This window comes from Typopeltis vanoorti, chromosome 25 (genome assembly GCF_054136105.1).
Source record: "Typopeltis vanoorti isolate ZY-2024b chromosome 25, IOZ_Tvanoo_1.0, whole genome shotgun sequence".
NCBI classification, from domain to species: domain Eukaryota; kingdom Metazoa; phylum Arthropoda; class Arachnida; order Uropygi; family Thelyphonidae; genus Typopeltis; species Typopeltis vanoorti.
The window spans coordinates 35425721-35448160 of NC_143573.1; the positions used below are offsets into that span (position 1 = coordinate 35425721).

General features: G+C 37.3%; 1 protein-coding gene and 1 non-coding gene across 3 annotated transcripts in view; one reads left to right on the forward strand and one right to left on the reverse strand.

Annotated features, from left to right (window-relative positions):
- Nucleotides 1–214: 214 nt before the first annotated feature.
- Nucleotides 215–22440, reverse strand: part of LOC150092658 (four-jointed box protein 1-like) — a 68047-nt gene continuing 45821 nt past the window's right edge. For both annotated transcript variants that reach the window (XM_090414625.1, XM_090414626.1), the window contains 5 exons: nt 9358–10319; nt 7322–7498; nt 5955–6138; nt 2489–2647; nt 215–866 (listed from right to left, as the gene is read on the reverse strand). In XM_090414625.1, the coding sequence (XP_090270751.1) occupies nt 422–866; nt 2489–2647; nt 5955–6138; nt 7322–7498; nt 9358–10177 (1785 nt within the window). In that variant the 5' untranslated portion in view covers nt 10178–10319 and the 3' untranslated portion in view covers nt 215–421. The remainder of the gene's footprint in view (nt 867–2488; nt 2648–5954; nt 6139–7321; nt 7499–9357; nt 10320–22440) is intronic.
- On the forward strand, nt 3739–3810 carry TRNAE-CUC (transfer RNA glutamic acid (anticodon CUC)). The gene has a single exon. It is a non-coding gene; the product is annotated as a tRNA-Glu (tRNA).

The window sequence follows — 22440 nt, forward strand, 5'->3', positions numbered from 1 at the left end:
AACATCATCAATATAACGTTTCCAAAGTTTTGGTTTAAATGAGAAGGAAGATATAGCTTTCGTTTCAAAATATTCTAGGAAAATGTTTGCTAGAACCGGGGACAATGTTTATATATAACACATTTGTTATATATGTATAACAAATGTGTTAATAAAAGAAATAATACAATCGCTGACACAATGGATGTTTCCGACTGTATAAAACTACAAATAACTGAATAGAAAGAAGGTAAAAATTTTATTATACACTTATATAAAGCATCACGTGATTCTAAGTCACTTGATGCCATCTGGGTGATAATAAATAATAAATATTTACAAAATCTGCATATTTCTATATCACAACAGGCGTTTCCGGCACATCATTTTGTACGGCATGAATGATGATGCTCTTCGATTCCGAGTTTGCGGCACACGCTTTTTATGGAGCACGTGCGCCATGTTGACACCTATAGATGTGACTGCTGACTTCGCACACGCGTTCTTGAAAGTGTTGTTTAAACTCGGTCGCCTTCGACAGATCGGGCAACAATCCAAAAAGAGGTTCGTGTTTTTCGATAACATCTAACAGTACACGGTACGCGTTGCTATGGTGACAGAGCCACATGATTCGATCCACTGTGGATCTCCTGAAGACACATAAAGTACTAAGAACATCTCTGTGGAATTTTAAGAATCTCGTGTCCTGTTCAATCCCTTCCGGACTGGCCTTACTGTACAACAGAGAATAACTGTCCACTAATCCGCTTTCGTTGTCGATCAGCCATATTCCTTTTGTGGATCTGGACTTCACTAGGTTGTGGATCGTTTCTTGTAGGATGGAAGGTTTCTTTTCCTTGTCCGCTGCATCCTGCATACTGGCCACCCTGCAAAACACAAACGTATGAATTAAAAAGTCAAGAATAAAAGTCTTCAGCACTTCATTTTATAAAATGCTTGCCGTACTTCAAGCATCGATGTTTAAATATTGAACATCAAAATCTAATGTTGTGTAATTTACAATTATCACTTTAATGACGTCATGTTAGATGTTCTGAAGATGACTACAGTCAAATGTGGACATAAATTTATTGCCAGTGTACTAATAAATTATATTACACAAAAATGTCATATAAATTTCGTGCAAATTAAATTGCAATATGTTTTTCTGAAAAGTTATGAATAGTTAAGGACGTAGTTAAGTAATTAATGTACAGTACTTACAAAAAAAAAAAAAAAAACAACTATGCAGAGACACATTTAAGTATGAACTATGTCCACCCCGAACTGCGATGTGGCTCTTACAACGTCGTACCATGCTTGGTACCAAGTAATTCGGGAATTCTTTGAGGCAAACTGGTCCACTCCTCCTTCAGAGCAAGGATAAAGCCTTGTTTGTTTTATAGAAGGGAATTTCGAGTAGCAATGCGTCTCCCGAACATGTCATATGGTTGAGATCTGGGAAGAGTGCTGGCCACTCGATTCGATTAATATCCACAGTCTCCAGAAGTAGCCCCACTGCGAGATGATGTGACATCCATAAAAATAAATTTTTCACCTACAACATCACGGAACAAAATCTATCGTTGCAATATCGTTCACCAGGCATAGTCCCTTTTTCCAGCACCTGTAGCTCGATGCATGCATTAAGCATAATGCCACCCCACACCATGATCCCCAGCACCGCCATTTCAAAAACATTCTTGCGATGGTAAGCAGTACCACTTTCACGCCAGATCAAGTGTTGTTTAGAATCGGAGGAAAGACTAAATCGACTCTCATCTGTAAAGAGTTCATTAGCATTGGTGTCTTGTGCAATTTTTATGGATACAGCAACACTGAAAACGTGCTCCACGATGAGCTGTGGAAAACGCAGATTAGAGCTCTTCGAGCGTATAGGCCTTCTTGTCGCAGACGTCTTGCCACAGTTTGCCGAGATATTCGCGTACCTGTACTTGAATGGAGTCGACTTGCAAGCTGACCTGCCGTGGTGTGTCGATTACGTTTTATTGTACCAAAAATCTGTCTTGTCTTCGTGCTTTGTGGTAGACCTCTTAGTAAACGTCTTAGAACACATTCCATTGGCTTGAAACGCTGTCCAGAGCCTGGATATCACGTTATGTGAGATTCAAAACTCTCTGTCAATATTAGTAATTCTGCGGCCTTCTTCAAACTTTCTAATAACTCTTCCCCGCGTTAAATCATCTAGATTATGCCTTTGAGACATTACAAGACGTCCAAGTTTGCAACTTCATTCTTTTACGAAAAGAGCTTCCTTCAAACACAACTCGCTTAGCGCAGCCTTTTGCCTTTTATCCTATTGAGCGTTACCACGTGACCCCTTTGCGCATGATTCGAAAATTTGAATGTGCACCGCTTTCTACTCGAAATTGTACGAGTTCATTTCGAGTTCTATTTTGAATTTGGTTTTAATTCGATTTTTGGTATAATAAACTACCAATGAAGATTGTGCATTACAAATCTAAATATTAATTACCATCTCACTGACCTGTCGTAATTGCCCGTAATGTAATCAAAGACAATGAGATCGCTCCACTGAAGAAGTTCCACAAGTTGATCTATTTTGAGATTTTGTAGTTCCTTAGTTTTCCATGATATTGTTTTCTTCTTCCACAGAGATCGGAGAATGAGATTCGGCATCTTATCCCTATAAATGGCAAAATTAATAATAAGATTACATTATAATCGAAAATTTAGTCTATAGTACACCCTTACTTGCAGCTTTTAACTCGGTACCATTCCTCACTCATAACCACAAAAAATAATAAATAAATAAATAAAATAAAATATCATACTTAATGAAATAGCCATATTGCAATTTTTTAACAATTCTGCACCGATTAAAAGAACAGTAGGATAGTGGCGCCATCTGGTATCAAATGTGGTAACTTCTTTAACTTATTGAAAAAATTATTACTAGTAGGGATGCCGTCAGTTCACTTAATGCTTATATACAAATTTTAATATTTTAATGATCTTTCGATTACCGATAATCAATAATATACATGTGGAGTATTTAAAAAAATTGAAAATCTGCTTCTAATTGGCTCAAACAAAAAGTTAAACAAGTTTGAACGCGGTTAGTAGTTGGAAGGGGTTTAATCGTTCGATGTTGTTGGCACATTCTCCCTCGATGAGTTTTTGGACTCCGTTGAGGTGTCACAATGATAATCATAACTGGAAGATGAGCATGGTATAGTAGCGCCATCTATTGACGTTTATAGACCTTATTAGGAAACTGAATGCACAGGAGCATTCAATACAAAAATAAATTTTACAAGAACTGATGGATGGAGTCACAATGGACTTTCAGCTAATGTCATATAAAACAAATTTTAAATTAAACTTTCGTAATTTTAATTCAGTTAAAAAAAACTGAATTAAATTGCTTGATTGATTTTTGTTGTAATATTCATTAAATGTATTATTATTATTATACTGAGAGAGTCGGACTCGTCTGGAGATCCATTATTCAAACAATATCCCTCCCCTGTTTCTTAGTGTGTTCAACAACCACCTAATCTGATGTGCTGTTTTGGCAATATGCTCTCTAAGCTTCGACTTCCACCAACACCCCGCATGTCTCTGGCTTCATAAGTTTCCTGCAGTGACAATATGAGAAAAAAGTCCATCACCTTACACTTTAACACGTTAAACTAGGAATCATTTAAATTTGGCCATACTGGTATTCTGTTTAACTGATCTTTCAGAAATTTACATCGCATTCAATTATTACGTTCCCATGTGGTCTAGTGGTTAGGATACCTGGCTCTCACCCAGGAGGCCCGGGTTCGATTCCCGGCATGGGAAAGTTTTTTTAATTGATTTTAATAGTTATTAATTTTACTAGAATTAATTCTATTAATTTTTTTAAATATCATTTTATATGCATAATTATATAATATATATAATTTATATATATATATAAAATCAATAAAAATTGGAAAAAATTCTTAGCCTCTCCACGGTATGAATGTTATATAGCTTTAAAAATAAAACCTTTCTTGGGAGGGAGAAACATAAAAAAAAAAATTACTACCGCTGTTCCCAGTTTTAAATCATCAGTAAATAACTGAATATTTTCCATCAAATCATTTCCTCTACAAAAGAACCAACAGAGGACCAAGTACTGAGCTCTGAGGTACACTACTAGTTACTTGCTTTCTTCTGGACTCAACTCCTCCATATTGTATCTGCCCATCAGCCACTCTTTAATGCAAATCACAAGATTCATACATTCCCATTTGCTACAGTTTATGCAACAGAGTTCCATGTGGAATTCTGTCAGATGGCTTTGCAAAGTGAAACTGTATCACCGAGTAGTCATTTCCTTTATCCCAGTCAAGTGTCATGTCATTGCAAAAAGTCGGAAAATTACTATGCCAAGGCCTTGTCTACTCTTTACAAAACCATGCACCACCTACGAAATACATATACTTGTCCACTCAGTCATGAATTCTGTTTTTTATCAATTTCTCCAAGGACTCACTGGAGTGGAAGGGGAGTATATCCCCTTCCACTCCAGTGAGTCCTATCTAGAACTGAGGCTTAAACAGCTTGGTTAAAGGCGAGTCCAATTTCTTTACAGATTCTTGAGATTCACAGGCTGATATGCCCTGGTCATTTTAACATCCGACAATATTCTAAGCACCTCCAATTCATCTGCCTCTATAACCCCATCGGTCAACATCACATCTGGCACTGCAACATCACCAATTGGATGGTGCAACCTTGCAAAATGATCAGACATGTACTCAACTATTTGGTTTGCTTCTCTTGTTAACTCCCCCCCCCCCATTATTTTATTCGCCCTAGAGCGAACGAACATCTTAGGATTTCTTTTGGCCACATCGGCTAACTTCCTCTCATATTTAGTTTTGACCTTTCTTACCATGCAGGTCACCCTTTTGGCCCGCACCTTTCACTGGTCATAAGCATGCTAATCACATTTTTCTTTATATTCTTTCCGCAACTTTTTTTTTATTCTGCAACTCCTTTTTAGTGATGATGATGCTATTCATCCAGCTTCTGCCTGATTTATCCTCCTAACTTTTGGTACGCAGTTTGATACTGCTTTCTTTAAACACCCCTTGATCATCATCAATACAATGCCAACATCTCTCCCCTCCAAATTCTTATGCTATGACACTGCTGCAATCTGACTCCTTACCTTGTCATGATGACATACTTTTTAATTCCACGTATATCTCTGCGTGTCAGGAACTTTCCCAGGTAAAGACTACACGATCACTGTCCGTACGTGGAGGCCGATTAGCTAGATTCGTTTCTAAGTTCGCTGATGCTTCTAAGTTCGCTCGCTAAAAAGGTAATAGGTGAATAGGCATTAAGAGCTAAGCTTGGTATATTTGCATCTTTACAAGGTCTTCATACGACTTATCTTGGACTATTACGGCAAGGTCTGTTCTCCTGGTTTCCATGGTGATTCTGATACATTGAAGGGTGCGCAAAGTAGGGTGTCAAAAATGATATCAAGGTTGTGGAATACTGATTATGAAGACAAATTGAGGATTTGCAGACTGCAGACACTGACAAACAGGAGAAAGAGGGGTGATATGATTGACACTTACAAACTTCTGAAAGGTTCATACGGGATTTCAATTGATGGAATTTTTCAGTTAATGGAGGGTTGAGAAAGGACAAGAGGGCATCCTTGGAAGCTGAGAATGAATACCACTAAGAAGGGAATGAGGGCTAGATTTTTCTCTCAGAGGGTGGTGCGTGATTGGAATGGATTGTTATTAGATGTTGTGAGTGCAAGCAGTGTGAATGAATTCAAGAATAAGTATGAAAGCTGGTGTGTGTAGCATGTCACTTTTCTCGATGACATCCTGTTCCCTGGAGGTCTCTCTTAACAATAATAATAATGTACAGGGTGAATATATCATCTGTTTTTTCATAACATTTTAAAAAATTTCATTTGCTATGGTCCTCACCTTTCTAAATTATCGATCCATTGTATGAGAGCGACTGTGGAGTTCGATGCCCATCCCGAAGACATGAGATCCTTAAACACCTCGGCTACTTTCCACTGAGCTTTATTGGTAAGAGAGGACAAAGCCACCACAGGAACGTTGGGAATATCCAGCAGTCGAGACAAGTAGAATGACATCACTTCACCTGATAACAAACAAAAAGAAAGAAAGAAAAAAAAAAGCCGCTGTATAAGTGAATTCATAAAACATTTCTTAGCACTGAATCATTTGCGCTTTTTATAACTAATAAATGTCTAAGAATATCTCATCCCCATCATCCCCATAGTTTTCTATTTCTTCTAAAGATGTTGAAAATCATTAATATCACAAAATATTCGAATTCTCAGTATAGAAAGAAAAAATGTGATTAAATAAAAAAAAAACATTAGTGACACGTACGTAGTAAATTATATAAGAATAAAAGAATAATAATAATGAATACTACAAAGCTTATAAAAGGATTAAAATATCCCAATATCTCAATTATCATCGTTTTTCTTTATGTCAAGTTTTCTGATATTTGAATGACAAGCAAGCGGGTGAAAAGATAGCGAGAATATTGCATTCACCCACGACATTCCTATTTACGGATCTCGATGAAAGAACGAAGGTTTTGAACTACATAAAAAATTGTGGTTCAGTCTAGTTGCTTAAACAGTGACCTCCATCACAACTCATTCCAATCACTATCTCATAGATGCTCGGTTCAAACATGTGAATGTTGATTCATACTGTGCACAGCTGAGTATTTTATATTATTATTATTACTTGAGGAACTGCATGCTTATTCTCATGAAACACATATTCATTGGGTAGCTTACCTAAGAGTGTCATTCGCGAAAACGAGAAGATTTGCCAGAATGCAAACTAAAAGAATTTCGTTAGATATATAAATGCGTGTGTTGGGGGAGGGGAGAGGAGGCTTACTCGGGGTGAAAGCTCCAGCGATCCGTGAAAAATCAGTTGGTGGTCCGGATGTGGACTGCGCGATCACCATTTGGGGTCCCCTTGTCTACGCAATTGTCTAGGGATTTTCTGAACCCATTCAGAAGACCCTGGCAGTGCGCCACAAATGAAAGAAGACTCCAAACCCATTCTGAGCAGAAAACAGTGACCTACATAGGACACGGCATTGTTTGCTTGCGGTTTCCAGATGGTCTGGTCAAGTTATGGAAACTGAAGGACGATGCTTTGGCTATGCAGCCAACCGGTCACTACAAAAGATTGCTTGAGACGATCTACCACAGGCTATGCCTGTCCAAGTGAACTTCAGAGATTTTGTTCTTTTGTCATACAATTTATAGAGAAGTAAATAAAAGAAATCTCACCTTGTACTAGGTAGTCATGGGGTGCTCTGTAGCGAGCGCATGCTTGAGTGCCATCTTCAAATACTAAATATTGGTTCTTCGGGCGACCACAACGATTCCAGGTTGGAGGTTCGACTTTTTTTACCTTCAGATGGCGCAGCCTGTACAAAACTTCGCCAACTTCTTCTTGAATAATTCCTGTCATAACCAATAGAATAAATTAAATTATTTTAGTGTGTTTACACTAAAACTATTGTGATCATTTATTGAAAGAGAGAGAGGTTATAGTACTATCTGTACTGTTAGCGTAAGTTAAACTAATAATAATTTTCATAACCAGAGACGTAAGATTTTTCGTTCTTTAAAATAGTGAAAATATTAAGCAAAACTTTTATTGATATAATTTACACCTACATTAATAATTAAAAATCATTTTATAATAATTTAAACATGAAAACTCAAAACAATATTATTATTGAATATTATATTTAAACACCTTAAATTTATTAATATATTTAAAATATAAATAAATTCCAGTTCTTATCCACGTAGAAGGCGTGTTCCCTAGGTATTTGTTTAGTAAATTCCTAGGTCCTGATGATGTAATTAGGTAAATTTTCCTAAAAATTTTTAAATTTATTGGATACCAATAAATTATGGTTTTGGTTGAATAGTAAAATAGCAAAACTAAATGTTAATATTTAAGTTTTCCAAAATTCATTCATTTCTTTTCGCACTAAACGTTAATAAAGAAGTTGTTCGTGTAAAAATAGATCTGCTTTGTTTCCATAGAAACGAAAAACAAAAGCAGATAACCAATGAGAAAAGGAAAGACGTCAACATTTATTCCTTAAAGATAGAAATTGGACTCAACAGCATGCTTACTAAGATAGTAGTCAGTCCCAATAGACTAAAGCGCCCCCTCGCTAACTGGAAATTCCCGCATGAGCCACAGAGAAGATTTGAGGACTGTCAATGAAAAATAAAAAAATGCTTGAATATGAATGTAAATTTTGTCTTCTCATTTTTATAGTGCTTAGAGATTTGTTTGCTTTTCTTATCTGAAGTAAGTTAGTCATGCTTGCAGATAATTCTTGTCGACGGGGATTTTCTTTCTGAAGGGTTGATATACGCTTTGTAATATTTATGATGTGTGATGATTTGAAAAGTTTTGTGTACTTTACATGGGCCATGTTATTAAAATGGTGATTAATGGTTATTAAAGCCTGTGAATAAGGAGCAATAAATAAAGAAAAAATAACATGGTGAAAGAACGTGAATGATCACATCAGATTCTGAAGCGTTTAGGTCTCTGATAAGTTTTAAGTGGACATCGCTTTCCCCCCCCCCCCTCCTCTTGTTTTACAACAGGATCTGAGAAATTCTGCAGAAACTAAGAAAATTATTGTGGAATAACCTTTGAGATCGTTTTTGTATTTAATTAACTTTTTGCATTAAAATAGTATTCGACGTATTCAAAAATTATAGTCAACCAATAAGTAACATCTTAATGTGTTTCCAACATTTCAGTTAAGCATCAAGCCAACTAAGCCGATGAGATTAATTTGGGCGGTTTTTTCGCCTTGCTGGTTTTGTTTTGTGCAAAGAAAAAGCCTTCTTTACGAGGTCGGTAAACTTTGCTTCAGTTGAAAACTTTTATAGAGCTTCTTCATATCACTTGCTTCTTAAAGAGATCCGGTTCAAATCCCGACTCCGACGTTAGAAACGTTCTTCCGTGGCGAATGGGTAACCAATGGGGTCAGATAGCAGGATTTATCTTCTTACGACTTTCGGAAACTAAACTAGAATTTATTTTACACATTAATTACGCTAATTAATCATTTCTACATTTTAAATGCTTTTTTCTTTAAATTTTAAAGTTCTTAACATTCTGTGCCCATTGAGAAAATTAATTATCTTTAATGAGAAGAGAAATTAAAATAAAAAAAAAGAAGAAAAGCTATGAAGGATCCCTTTTGCAAAATATTTCGTGAGCTAATGGCCAGAAGAAGCTTCAGAGCAGAAGCTTGAGTTATCCCGAAGCAACAACAACTCACCTTTTGGAGTTCTTTCTTCCAGTTGCGCTGACCACAGCACTGTGCCTTCGATCACTGGAAATTTTCTTTTGGTAAACACCGTCACCAGATCACTAGAGTTTCTCTTCCTCCTCCAAGAGAAAGAGGGTACCTCAAACCGCACTGCATTTTCCATCCCTGTGGGCGTGGAGGGCGATGCGCTACTCAACACGCCTTGACTTGTCCTCGTTGCATCCTCCAAGGAAATCTTGCTGGACACTTTAGAAATGCGAGTTTTGTGAAGTCCCCAAGTACTTCGATCCGGGACGCGCGTGATGGAAACAGTCGTTCGGTTCGACAATACTTTGATCTTCATTTTCGGCGACACCTCACGGACACTGTCGAAATCTCCGTCCTTGAAAACGGCGTTGGCCTCCGTGTCTTCGTACTGTTCATAGTCGTCGTAAGCACTATAGTCGTCCGCCACAATGTCGTCGTCGCCGTAACTGTCGTAATCGTAACCCTGGTCGTATTCGTCGTCGGCCGCTTCCCGGGAGAGTTCGCTCTCTTTCTTGGTGAAACGCTTCGCCGTTCGACTAGTCCTTCCGTCACCGTGAATCCTGTGGTTTCGACTGCCATAGAAAGTGTTCGGAGCCAGGGGCGACATCACCCTTCCGTACGCGTGGACAACTCTGATACGCTTTGCCGTATTGTAAGTCAAATCGTTCGAGTCTTCTGCGTCATAGGTCAGAGAGTCGTTCGGAAGGTCCTGTAGAGGAAGGCTGGCCAAGATGAAGATGCCAAAACACAGCGAACATCCGATTGCCACCAAACGACACTTGTAAACCGTGTACACTTGCATACTCCCGAAGACTTGACCTCCGTTGAGCTCGGCATGTAGAATCCTCGGAGAAGTTAAAACTGAGAATGCCACAGTGGGTCATCTTGCCGAGAAGATGATGTCTTTCCACAAGATGGCTGACTGGGGACAACAAAGGATCATTCTGCAATAAATAGGAAATAAATCTGCTTTTAGTAAAGACTGAGTGAGGAGTGGTTGATGTTTAAGTGTATCATTGAACATTTTAATAAATTATTACAGCACATGCGTTTAAAATATAAATCTCGGTTTATCCCAGTTTTTTTTTTATTTCCATAAAATACTAAAATCATCCTTGCATAAAAAAAGCATTTTTAAAATAACATTTTCCCTTTAAGTGCCGATGGCACATTCGTGTTTTTTAGGCGAATATTACTCATCGTAAATTTGTTGTGTATCAGTACCATGAGTGGGTTAAAGAACTGATGCAAAAGTATAAAACAATGGCGAGCTGTACTGAAATTATAGGAATGTTAGTTCTCACTTGAACACTCAAGGCGTATTGAGTGGTCCAAGAAAAGAAAAGCAGATAAATTGAGAAAATAGGCATGTATGCTTTAAAAGTAAGCATGCACTCTGTACTATTTCATTCCAAGTACAGTTTGGTTTCGTTATTACGCAGTTTTGGTGATAATCAATCCCAAAGGAAGGCACACTCAGTTGTCTACGTATAGTAGACAACCCCGCTGTTGAACATATTCAAATGATAAACGTAATAATATGCTTCATAATACGTGTCACTGCCTTAGCTATTCCGATGTTATTATTATTTTTTTAAAGTTGACTTTTTTTTTATTACTTAGTGGCCGGTTTGTCTTCCACCTCCCATCTGGAATTGCAGATATAGAAGAGCAAAGAAGATAATTCCCTAACCAAACACAATCAAACTTCAAAGCTATAAATTATGATAAAAAATACAACTGAATAAAAAATCACTTTTCCAGTAAGAAACGGAAACGAATATTTAAACCGTTTCCATCGTCTAAAATTTGCTCTACAATAATAGGATTCAGTCGGATGTACCTTTATTTGTTAATAGGGTTCCAGGAAACTGAATGGAGTAAAAAGTCTACCCATTGATTACATCATTCATAAATAAAATATTAAGTACTCAACTGAAATTGGCACATAAATCCATTTTATTTTGTTTTGTTTTTCATGGATGGAAACCCCATCCACCTAATTGAAACTTATAGAGCACCACCACTGGTGCACTATAGGTTTCGCAACTTATAGTGCACCAGTTAATTCTCCTCAGGAAAATTAGCTTTTAAATCATATTCAAGTACATACAATAGATGAGAAAGATTGGCTCTTTCTGACTTTATAAATTGAGAACCTAGAATCGTTGGTAGTGGGATGGAGAGATTGATTCAACATGTTCAAGTATTACGTCTCCTTAATCCTTCCATCTTGTCATTTTATATAATATTTACGTTATTGGGAAGAAGATCCCATTCTGTACATTGGTGTCTGTCCACCCTAACAGGATCCTAGTTATCGCAACTCACCCTAACGAAGATGTATCGCTAGAGATATATAACATTTAAGGATCGTAAAGCCGCTCCTGTTCGATTTCGTGGTGGTTGCTAATTTTGCATGTGTCAGTGTGTGTGTGTGTGTGTGTGTGTGTGTGAGAGAGGCACTGAAATAGATATAGGAAACTCATGCTTAAATTAGCCATCATGGATAGATGTTAACAAAAAATACGACAACATATTTTAAGATTGTTCTTATGTGATTCTCCTTTTTCCTTTTGTCCCAAACAAAGATTTTTTTTCTCGTTCGATAATTATTTGCACTACATACTAAAAAATGAAAATGGAAATAAAATAAAATTTCAGTATAAAAATTAATTTTAGAAATATAGTTATCTGTTTGTTTTCAATCTTTAGGTGCTATCCATGATAAAATATCCACGCGGCATTATTTTCCACGAACAAGGTTTTAATTTTGTGAAGTGCTTCCTCAGAATGTTGGTTCTGCTTTGGATGGATTCGAAGAGAAGTTAACGGACACCACAGTGTGAGGAAGAAACAGCCATGGTGCCAATGTTAATAAGCTGTAGGACCTCCTTTCGCTGCGATCCTACGGATAGTGATCAATGGGATTTTTTGGCCGTTCTTCCTGTAGGCATGTAATGAGATCCTGGACTGTTTTGGGAGGCAGACATCCATCCCACAGATGTTCATTAGGGTTCAGATGAGGGCTGTGTGGAAGCCAATCAAGTGTGATGACGCTCATGTCCACAAACCATGCATTTATAGCATCAGTCTAATAACATGGTGCATTGTCTTTCTGAAGAAGAAGGCAACGGTCAGTTCCGTAGAAATTCCACAAAGTAGGAAGCATTGCATTGTATAGAATGTTGAGATACCTCTCGGAGTTGAATGTTCGTAGCACCACAAACGGAGGTACGAAGCTAAACCAGGACCATACCATTGCACCGCCACCTTCGAATTTCATAGCTGGGGGTTGCACACTGTGGTAAGAGATGTTCACCGGGCATCCGTCACACCAGTCCATCTGCTCGGTAGAAGGTATAGCGTGATCCGTCTCTCCATAACGCAGCTTTCCAAGCTTCCACGTCCCGCTGTACACGATTTTTGTACCACTGAAGACGATGCTGCAAGTTGGTTCGGGTAATGTGGGACTTGAATATTCCCGTCCTACCATGGAAACACACGTTGTGAGCTTCGCTTCTGAATGTTTTTGAGCAGATTTCTGTTCCCGTCGACGCTTTAAACTTCGCAGTCAACGTGTCGGCCTTAATCTTCGTAGCACCCTAAGGTCACATTCGGTGAGTGTAGTGGGTTGTCCACTACGGGCAGCACTTGCTGTTAAGTTCTTGTGCTTCGATCTCAGTAATTTAATCACTGATTGCTGACCTGAGATGGCCCAGTTTGTCAACAATTTGCCGAACAGATAGGCCTGCATCATTGCATCCTATCACAAGGCTTCTTTAAAACTCCGTCAGTTCCCTTCTCGCAGCCGGACACAGTTGCACTGGCTTTGGAGTATCACATTCTTCCAATTTATACCGGCTACAAAGACGTGATTCGCTACATGCACCTTTGCCCATGGGGGTGTCCGTTAACTTTTTTCCAAGCAGTGTATAGGAGTAGGAGTCCAGAGTATTATGGCCATTGAACAATAACTGTGAATGTAAGAACTACATGCACGAAACTTAATAAATAGAAAAATGTCTTCACTTTTATGTATTCATTTAATGCTATTGTATCTGAGATGCTGAGGAAGTTGTTAATAGAACCGAAACTGGTGATCATCTAATGAAAGCGATTTCTTCTGTGAAATAATGCGACTAAGACATTACTTTAATAGCTATGCATTCGGAAGAGTGTTAAAAAAAAAAAAAAAAAAAAAAAAACTCCAAGGCGGGCCAGTAAAAACTATCGGTTAAAGTCCCGATAAACACCTAGAACAAAAATTAATTAATTTTGTGTCTTCGTATATATCCTAAAAGGAAAAAAAATTACAATTTGATCAAACATGGGGTTAAAGGTTTTAAGATATGTTCTTTCTTGTGGTTTATATCAGTTGCTTAAATATCATTTTTGTTCTAGGTGTTTATCAGAACTTTTCAGACCCCCCTCGTATATGCTTTGTTAGTGGGGTAGACCCTCCTTGGAATATAACATCAGAGGAAACGGAAGAATTCATATTAACATGCAATCAAAATGAAATTCATTTCACAGGCCGAAAGATGCAGGATCCAGAGAACATGAATATTTGTGGTTTCTCCTGATTACTAAAGTTCCTCCCCCCCTAAAATATAAAAATGAAATAAAAGGAACACTGACAAGAAAGTAGACGAAACTGACAGATATAAATTGGTCGAAACCTTGTGGCGAAACAGTGAAAAAATGACAGATGTCCACTGATTGGAAAGATCAAGGTTTTAATCCCATCTAAGACGTGAACAACATTTTGACGTTTTCAGCTGTAGCTCAGTTGGATGACTTCCGATGGCAGGGAAAGGAATATTTTCTTCGAAAAGAAAGAAAGAAAGAAAAAAAAAACTTGAAGTTAACAGACAATACCATCTCATAGGCTTAGGTACCTCGGTGTTATCTTTACGTAAGAACAATAACTGATATGATTACCGTAAAGAATTAACCAAACAAATTCAAACCCTTCTCCCCCTATCCACTTGCTCAAATTCATAAAAGTGCTTTATCAACTATCCTTAAATCCTGTAACTATTCGCCGTCCAATCCTTTTACTCTTCCGTGGCTTTTTCTCTATTCTCTCCTTTCGAGAATATTTTCCGTCAAGATGAACTTTGACGTGAACTGCGAATCTTTTAAAACTTCAGAATTCTTTCGCCATCTCTCTCTCTTTTTTTTTTTTTTTAATACCGATAAAGACAAATCATCCAACACGTCACCTCAGCCGCCGATATTAAGCAAATTTTCGTCATACCAAGGCGGACAACTCCGCTGACTCAATAGAATAATAGCACTGGCGCACATTCTCTGCGAAGAGAAATTCGGGATTTGAAAACTGTCCATTGTGGGCTCGCGATGATGGACTGCACTCGCGATAAACACTACCAAGAAAAGGCCTGGAGAAGGAGGGGGGGGGGAATGGAGAAAAAGGAAAGCAATGGGACTTGTTATTCCTTTGTAAGGCATCAATGAGGAGGGATTTTAACGCAGCCCACTTCATTCCTTCACACATCTGATTGCATGGCTAAGAGTGAACGGCAGGCAAAACTTGAAAAATACTTTACCACAGTGTGTGTGTGTGTGTGTGTGTGTGTGTGTGTGTGTGTGTGTGTGTGTGTGTGTGTGTGTGTGTGTGTGTGTGTGTGTGTGTGTGTGTGTGTGTGTGTGTGTGTGTGTGTGTGTGTGTGTGTGTGTTTCATTAGGAGTTTGATATTCAAATATGACCATCATTTTACCCGTAGTTCGCTAGCTTACAATGACATTGAAGAAACAGCAATCCTAAGAGAAGGGGGACTGATCGTAATTTCCTATACCGCTATGAATAACATCTCCTCCATTAGATTGGACAGAAACAAATGGAGTGTCAACCGATAGGAAAGAAAAGGGGAATGAAGAATTTTCAACCGTGAGAAACAGAGAACGCGAAGAGAGACATTACTCATAGAAGACTAAGAAAATTACGATCAATTTCCATCTCTCTTTCTTTGCCAAAAGAAAGAAAGAGAGAGAGAGAGAGAGAAAGATCCAACATGTAAGCCATGCACGTGGTAAAAAGTGAATGAACTAGTGCAGCTTGCTGCAGCGTTCTTGGCTTCTAGTCAGCTGTGTCGATGGCGGTAAAAGAGAAAGAAACCTTTTTTTATTTTTCATGGAGAAAATCGATTGGATGCGAAAAACTTGCATTTAAAAAGAACATCAAGGAGTGTTTGAATCTGCTTCACTGTTAATTTACATCGACAAAAGCTGGGCAGCAAAGGTCGAGTTTGTAACAGTGCTGAACTTCAACTTTAGATGCTATGATCAAGATTAATTTGCCCCTATATAGCGTATCCGTTCCCGATCCAAACGAGTGCAGTTTTGAATCCCTCTGTGGACATGGATGTTTTTGTGATTGTCTTCAGGTGAAAGATGAATTTCATCTTTCGGTGTGAGGCCAATTCCCGGCTTATCGGAGGCCTGAAGTAGCTTAAAAAGTTCCACGTTTGGTCTTTCAAGCACCGTTTCCGGACTCTGTAAAAATAAATTTAAAAAATTACAAACAATAAATGAAACAATTTTTGAGGGTAGTAATGGTTGATTAAAATATGTCTCGATTGCGATCACAAAGGAGAAGACAATTTGAAGAACGCTGGCCTGAAAAGTATTCAGAGTTAACCGGACCCTTCTATGATTCTTATCCGTAAAAGCTAAAGGTAGATTAGCCGACTTAATAAGGAAATGCCAAAAAAATCGATTTCTTTTTCTTAGATATAATAATGTAACTTATATTTCACTTTAAAATTAAAAATTTTTAAACTTAATTTTAAATTGTTAGTATCAAAAATATGAAATAATGAATACACCTTTAAATTTTCCGTATGATTTTATAATTTAAAAGACAACTAAATATCTCAAAGAAATTGAGGGAATGGTCGACCGTGAGATGCAGTGATTAATGAATATCCTTGGAGGGTAATGGATGGCAGTGCTATAGCCAATGAAGTTCTAACTGAGGCTCGGCTATTGCTGTTATTACTCTCCTGCCATGATCAGAGCTTTAATAGCTCAATAACACCTTATCCCTACACTGTCCTCTACAGATAACGGGGAAGATGAAAAGCATTCTTGCTTCGCCCCTTTAAGCCAGTCCTCATAAGGACTCAAAGAAATTGTGATTAGTTAACACTAATTGTAATTAATAATCATTAAAAGACAGGCAAAATAACATTTTGTCGAACTTTTCAAGGAGCGGATATAGACTCGGACCATAGTTTAGTGATTGCAAACATCAAGTCGAAATTAAAAAAGAAATATAAACCCCAACATCAGAATAGAAGAGATACAGCACGAATAAGTGAAGCAGAAATAGGAAGAAGGTACAGAACAGTGTTAGAAGAGAAACTTAAAAGTGTGGAGAAAGAAAAAACTCGAATTTAAGAGTGAAAAGAGTAATGAAGGCGATAGAAGATGCAGTTGAAGAAACAGTACCAGAAGAAGAGAAGATCAAGAAGAAATGGATTACACAAGAAATACTGAAGTTAGTACAGGAGAAAAGAATGTTGAAGATAAGAAGGGATACATCAGAACAAACAGAAGAGCAACAGAGAAGAAAGTGTAATGAGATGAAAAAAGCAGTCAGAATGGATAAGATGAAATGGTTAGAAGCCCAGTGCAATAATATAGAACAGTACTATCAATAGAGAGCATAAAACAAGGGAGGTATACAAAATGATCAGAACCATTAATAGAAAGTGGCAACCAAAACAGATCACAATTAAAGATGAAAAAGGCAAAGTATTGATGAATAAAACTGACCGAAGAATTGAAGCAGATATCAACACCAGGTAATGAACATGATATGGACATTTTAAGAGGAGAGGTAGAAAAAGTAATAGGACGGCTAAAACACAAGAGTTCTGAAGAAATGATTAAATATGGTGGCTAAAGCATGGTTACAGAAATGCACCAACTATGTAACATGGTATGGAAGGGAGGGAAAATGCCAGAGGAGTGGGTGAAATCAATATTAGTAACATTATACAAGAAAGGAAATAAGCTAGAATGTAAAAATTATAGAACAATTGCCTTGATAAGTCACCTTGGTAAAGTGATGATGATCATATTGACAGAAAGATTGAGAACATAATTGGAAGCATACCTTGCAGACGAGCAAGCAGGATTTAGGAAGAATAGAACTACAATTCAACAGATTTTGACAATGAGGTTAATAGCAGAAAAAGCTAGGAGAAAAAACAAAAGCATATATACTTGCCTTGTTGATTTTCAGAAAGCATTTGACAGTATTGACCAGAAAGTGACATTAGCAGTTCTAGAATCCTATGGAATTGGTAAAAAATCTAATAGCTATATTAAAAGATGTTTATCAGAATGCAGTTGCAGCAGTTAGAATAGGTTAGGATTTGGGGAAATGGTTTAGAACAAACAGAGGTACTGGACAGGGGAACCCAATATCACCAAGCATTTTCATCGCACATTTAGAAAGCGCAATGGACAAATTGAAGGAAGATGCCAAAGGAATATCTGTACACGGAATGAGAATTAACAATCTGAGATTTGTAGATGACATTGTTATTATTGAAGAAGACGAAAGAGAACTACAAAAAACACTGAAACTGTTAAATGAGGAAGGGAAGATATTTGGAGTTGTTATGAACTTGGAAAAAACAAAGACAATGGTATTTGGTGAGAAGAACATGAAACAAAAGATACAAGTGGATGGAACTGATATAGAAAATGTAGAACAATTCACATATTTGGGAAGTAAACTGACATATGACTTGGACTGTAAAAAAGAAATAAAGATCAGGATTGCAAAGGGAAGAACAAATCTGAAGGCCATGGATAACATCTGGAAAAGTAAAGTGATCAGTCTGCAAACAAAACTAAGAGTATTGGAAACATGCATCTTCAGCGGTGTACTGTACGGATCTGAAACGTGGGTAATAAATAAAGAACCAACAAAAAGAATTTTGGCATTTAAAAGAACTTGTTACAGGAAGATTCTAAGAATAGGATGGGTATACAAAATCACCGATGAAGAGTTCAACGGGATGCAATATCCCTAAACTTAAATAAGTTCATGTTGCCGAATTGAAGCCTTTGGCTCTTCATATAATTAGTAATTTAATAGGACACCTCTTGGCAATTCTCATAGAAGGGATGTAAGTTCTGTTTGCTACAAACTTGGTATTAACTAGGGTCTACCTACTCACTGATGAGACCTCAATAAAGTTTGAAACTGGTCTGGGTAGTGACCTTTTCTCATAATGTAGAACAGTAATACAGCTCCTAGGAGCTAAGTTCACATTATGGGTAAATACCAAGAATAGTGATCGAAGCTTGCTCCACCCTTTCTATGAGTTGCCTCAGTTTGCACTACCAAATGGATCAGGTGCCACTATCCAGATATTTGCTTACGCTTGGAATCGTCGAAATTTATATAGTTTCTATATTCGGCATGAAACTCTTTGAGAGTTTCTTATTCGGCTAAGAAACAATATGGGATGTAATATCCCTAAACGAGAGCCTGTGTAGCTCAGTGGATGTGGCGTTTGCCAACCACCGCGCTTGGCCGCACGAAGGAAGACTTGGTTTCGAGTCTAGTCGGCGACTAGAGGAAATTTTTCTAAGCCTTTTTTCGACCGGTTCCCGAGTTAGTTGATCTCTGGCACGGGCAAGCGGGTTTTTCCTCCCGGAAACTCGGGTTTTTAGTCCTGTAAACTCAAGAAAATCGATCGTAGAACCCACATTATTTCAGACATTAAATATATTGTGTTAGGGTTAGGGACCACGAGATGGCGGCACATTTGAGTCGTCTCTCTTCACTGAGTACCGCTTAATTAGTGATAGCCTTGGGCCATCTATCTCTGATTGGTACCAGTGGAGATTGAACTGCCCACTCAGTCTCCAAAAGTTAGATAGGGCTAAATGGCCTCGCCTACTCCCCATATACGGGGAATAAAAAGGCGTTAGATGTTTTTTTTTTTTTTTTTTTTTTTTTTTTTTTTTTTTTTTTTTTATCCCTAAACTTAAATAATGCAGAAGATTATAAAACGGAAGCTGCAATTATTTGGACACATCTGTAGAATGAGTGAGGACCGGAAGATAAAGACATTTATATGTGATATTATGAATGGTTTAAACAGAAGAGGTAGACCATACAGAGAATGGATAGACGACATAAAGGACTGGTGTGGAATGGGTGTACAAAAACTGTGCACTGGACAAAGAGAGGTGGAAGAAGATAGTGAAGCAGGCATCGGACATCAACGGGCAGTGAGCCCATGGTTCGTGATGATGATGATGATGATGAAGATAACATTTGTACAAAATGCATTAAAGATACAAATAAAATTTGTATTTTTAGTATGTAACCGTAATAGTTATAGATCTATTTTCCTTAAAGAGAAAAAATCTTACTAAAATATCCGCTTGCCAAATAATTAATAAGATTTTTGCCACAGTCTGAAGAACAAATCTTCATAAAAAAATGAAGGATATCATTTTTTTTTATTTGTTGTTCATGTTATTGAATGATACGATTCAAATGCTGAAACTTCTAGTTTCGACTCAGAATAAAGTAATTCAAATCTTAACAAATCTTAATCAGGGATTTTATAAATGTTATTATATTATAATAATATATAATATGTACGTTATATAGATATACATATGTGTATATAATGATAATGCATTCTGCATATCGTAACCTGAACGAGAGCTGTTGCTCTTAGGTTACACATATGATTTGTCAAAATTTTCTACTAGAATATGAAATTTAGATTAAAGTTTTATATCTATCAATCTAAAAAAATAATTCTAGCCGAAACAACAAAGACTTATGAGGCTAATGTATTATGTTAACTGCTTTATGCTCTTCTTCAGCTAAAAACGTCCTTAAACTAATATCGTTAGAGAGAGACGAATATATAAGCTACACAAATCCTTTTCATACATTTCCGTATAAATTGAAGCACTCTTTGAAGATGCGCTATTTGAATAGAAACAAAGATTCACAATTTCTATTGGCCATTGCACCGAGCTAGTTAAACATCCTAAGAAAGAGACGCGATTGCCTTTTTGAAAAGGCAGTGAGAAGCTGCCACTGACTTCCCTGAAACGTAGGCGACCATTCAAACTAGTAATTGAAACTTCTCAATTCTAGTTATCGTCTACGATAACTCGTTCTGTATACTTTACCTATTTAGCACATCAAGGCTGCTCATAAAACTGATTTTATCCTTTCTTCGCATTCCCGAATCTATACACACTGCATAGATATCTTCCTAACTAGCAACATCATAATCACCATCACTATAAAGAGGGCCATTTAGAGCAAGTAGATTCAAGGAACGTGCGATTGAGTGAGGAAATACACGCATATGTAAAATCCTATTAGCCAACCTTCTAGTCTAATGATCATTTAATGGTTACAGACGTCACGTGACCCTTCATAGATGGGAACCGGAGGAGGGGGGGGGGAGAAGAGAACGGTTAATTCCCATTTTGATTTTATTGTTGTGCTTGAAGACGATAATGCTCACAAATTGGCGTTCGCGGAACGCTTCTGCTAATTATATTTTGCAGGCATGTTGACTACAGCACTTACAGTGCGGTGGATCTAATTAGCTGCAGTGTTCGTTTGGAAGAGGAAGGTGTGTGTGCTATTTACGGAAATGCTCAGTGCACAAGTGCGCACGGATTTACCTAGTCATCTACCATTCCATCCATCAAACTAACTATCCACCAGTGCTCTCTCTCTCTCTAAGTCATTAAAGGCTCATTGTCTATCTATCTGTTCAACAAAAGTTTACTTTTGATTTAGGCTTTCACTAATATAACTAGAGCTTAAGCTGCGCAGTCGCAAGAATGACGAAACATTTGATTTTCGCTTGAAGAGATCCGGACTCCAATCTCGTCTAGGAGAAACATTTATGTACAAGATAGCACTTGACAGACCTAATATTCTGGTTTCACAGTCGCTTCTGTATAGCGAAGCAATTGAAGCAAGTCAAGACATGACAGTACTTTACGTTTGCCAAGTCATGAGCCAAGTATGTGAATATATGGACTCGTTGAAATTGTGTGTTTTAAGTATTCTTGTATAGTAAGACAACTCAGAAGTAATGGATCTGTAGATCACTTTCGAAACTTCTAAATGCAACTAACTATCCAACTAAATCCACTTTCTAAATCCAACGTTCATGTTAAAATATTGAACGTAACTTTCTCCAATGCAATTATTTAAATATTATTATTTTATTTATAATAGAACGAGATAAGCAACTCTTCCCCTTGTATGTGGATGACATAATTTTCTAAATTCTATCCAGAATCGAAGAAAACAAATTAAAACAGTCTCAGAGCATCTTACCTCCATGAAATTAAGTGAGTTTGGGGTAATAAACCTCTAATGTTCATCCCAATGCAAATTTTAATGGCGCAAGCTAAAATTGTACGTAATGACTGTAGATGATTCGATCCACTGGCACCTCATTTATGTCTTTCCCTGCAGCCTTATTAAGATGTTCAGCAGTTGTGAGTCACTCCTTAGTGAAGACACAAATGAAATCTAACTGCATTAAAGAGAGCGTCTTTTACAGTATTTTTTGTTTACTTAATTCTTAATATCGTCTAATTTTCTTAAAACACAACCCATCAGTAACATAAGGAACTCGATTTAGATGTTAATAGAGTCTGCTGAGTCAGCCGTAGAGATAAACTCCGCACTTCAATTAAATCTGGCTTTTTTTTTTTCTTTCTAGAAATGTCTTAGAAAAATGAGAAACAGCCAGTTCACTATCCCCAAATAAGCACATTTTTCTAAAGAAAATAAATTTAGAAAACACATCCACTGTTCGCTAGTAGATTTTTTGTTTCAAGGTTTTATTTCACAAACTAACCTTTAAACACACCGGTTAACACACAGACCATGTGAGTAGGAAAGGGTGGAGAATTTTGTATCTGTCTAGGAATTGAGGGGTGGAGCAAGATACGCATTTCGTTTTCTTTAAAAAAAAAAAAATTCAGTTGTGGGAAGTGCCCCATTTTATTAAT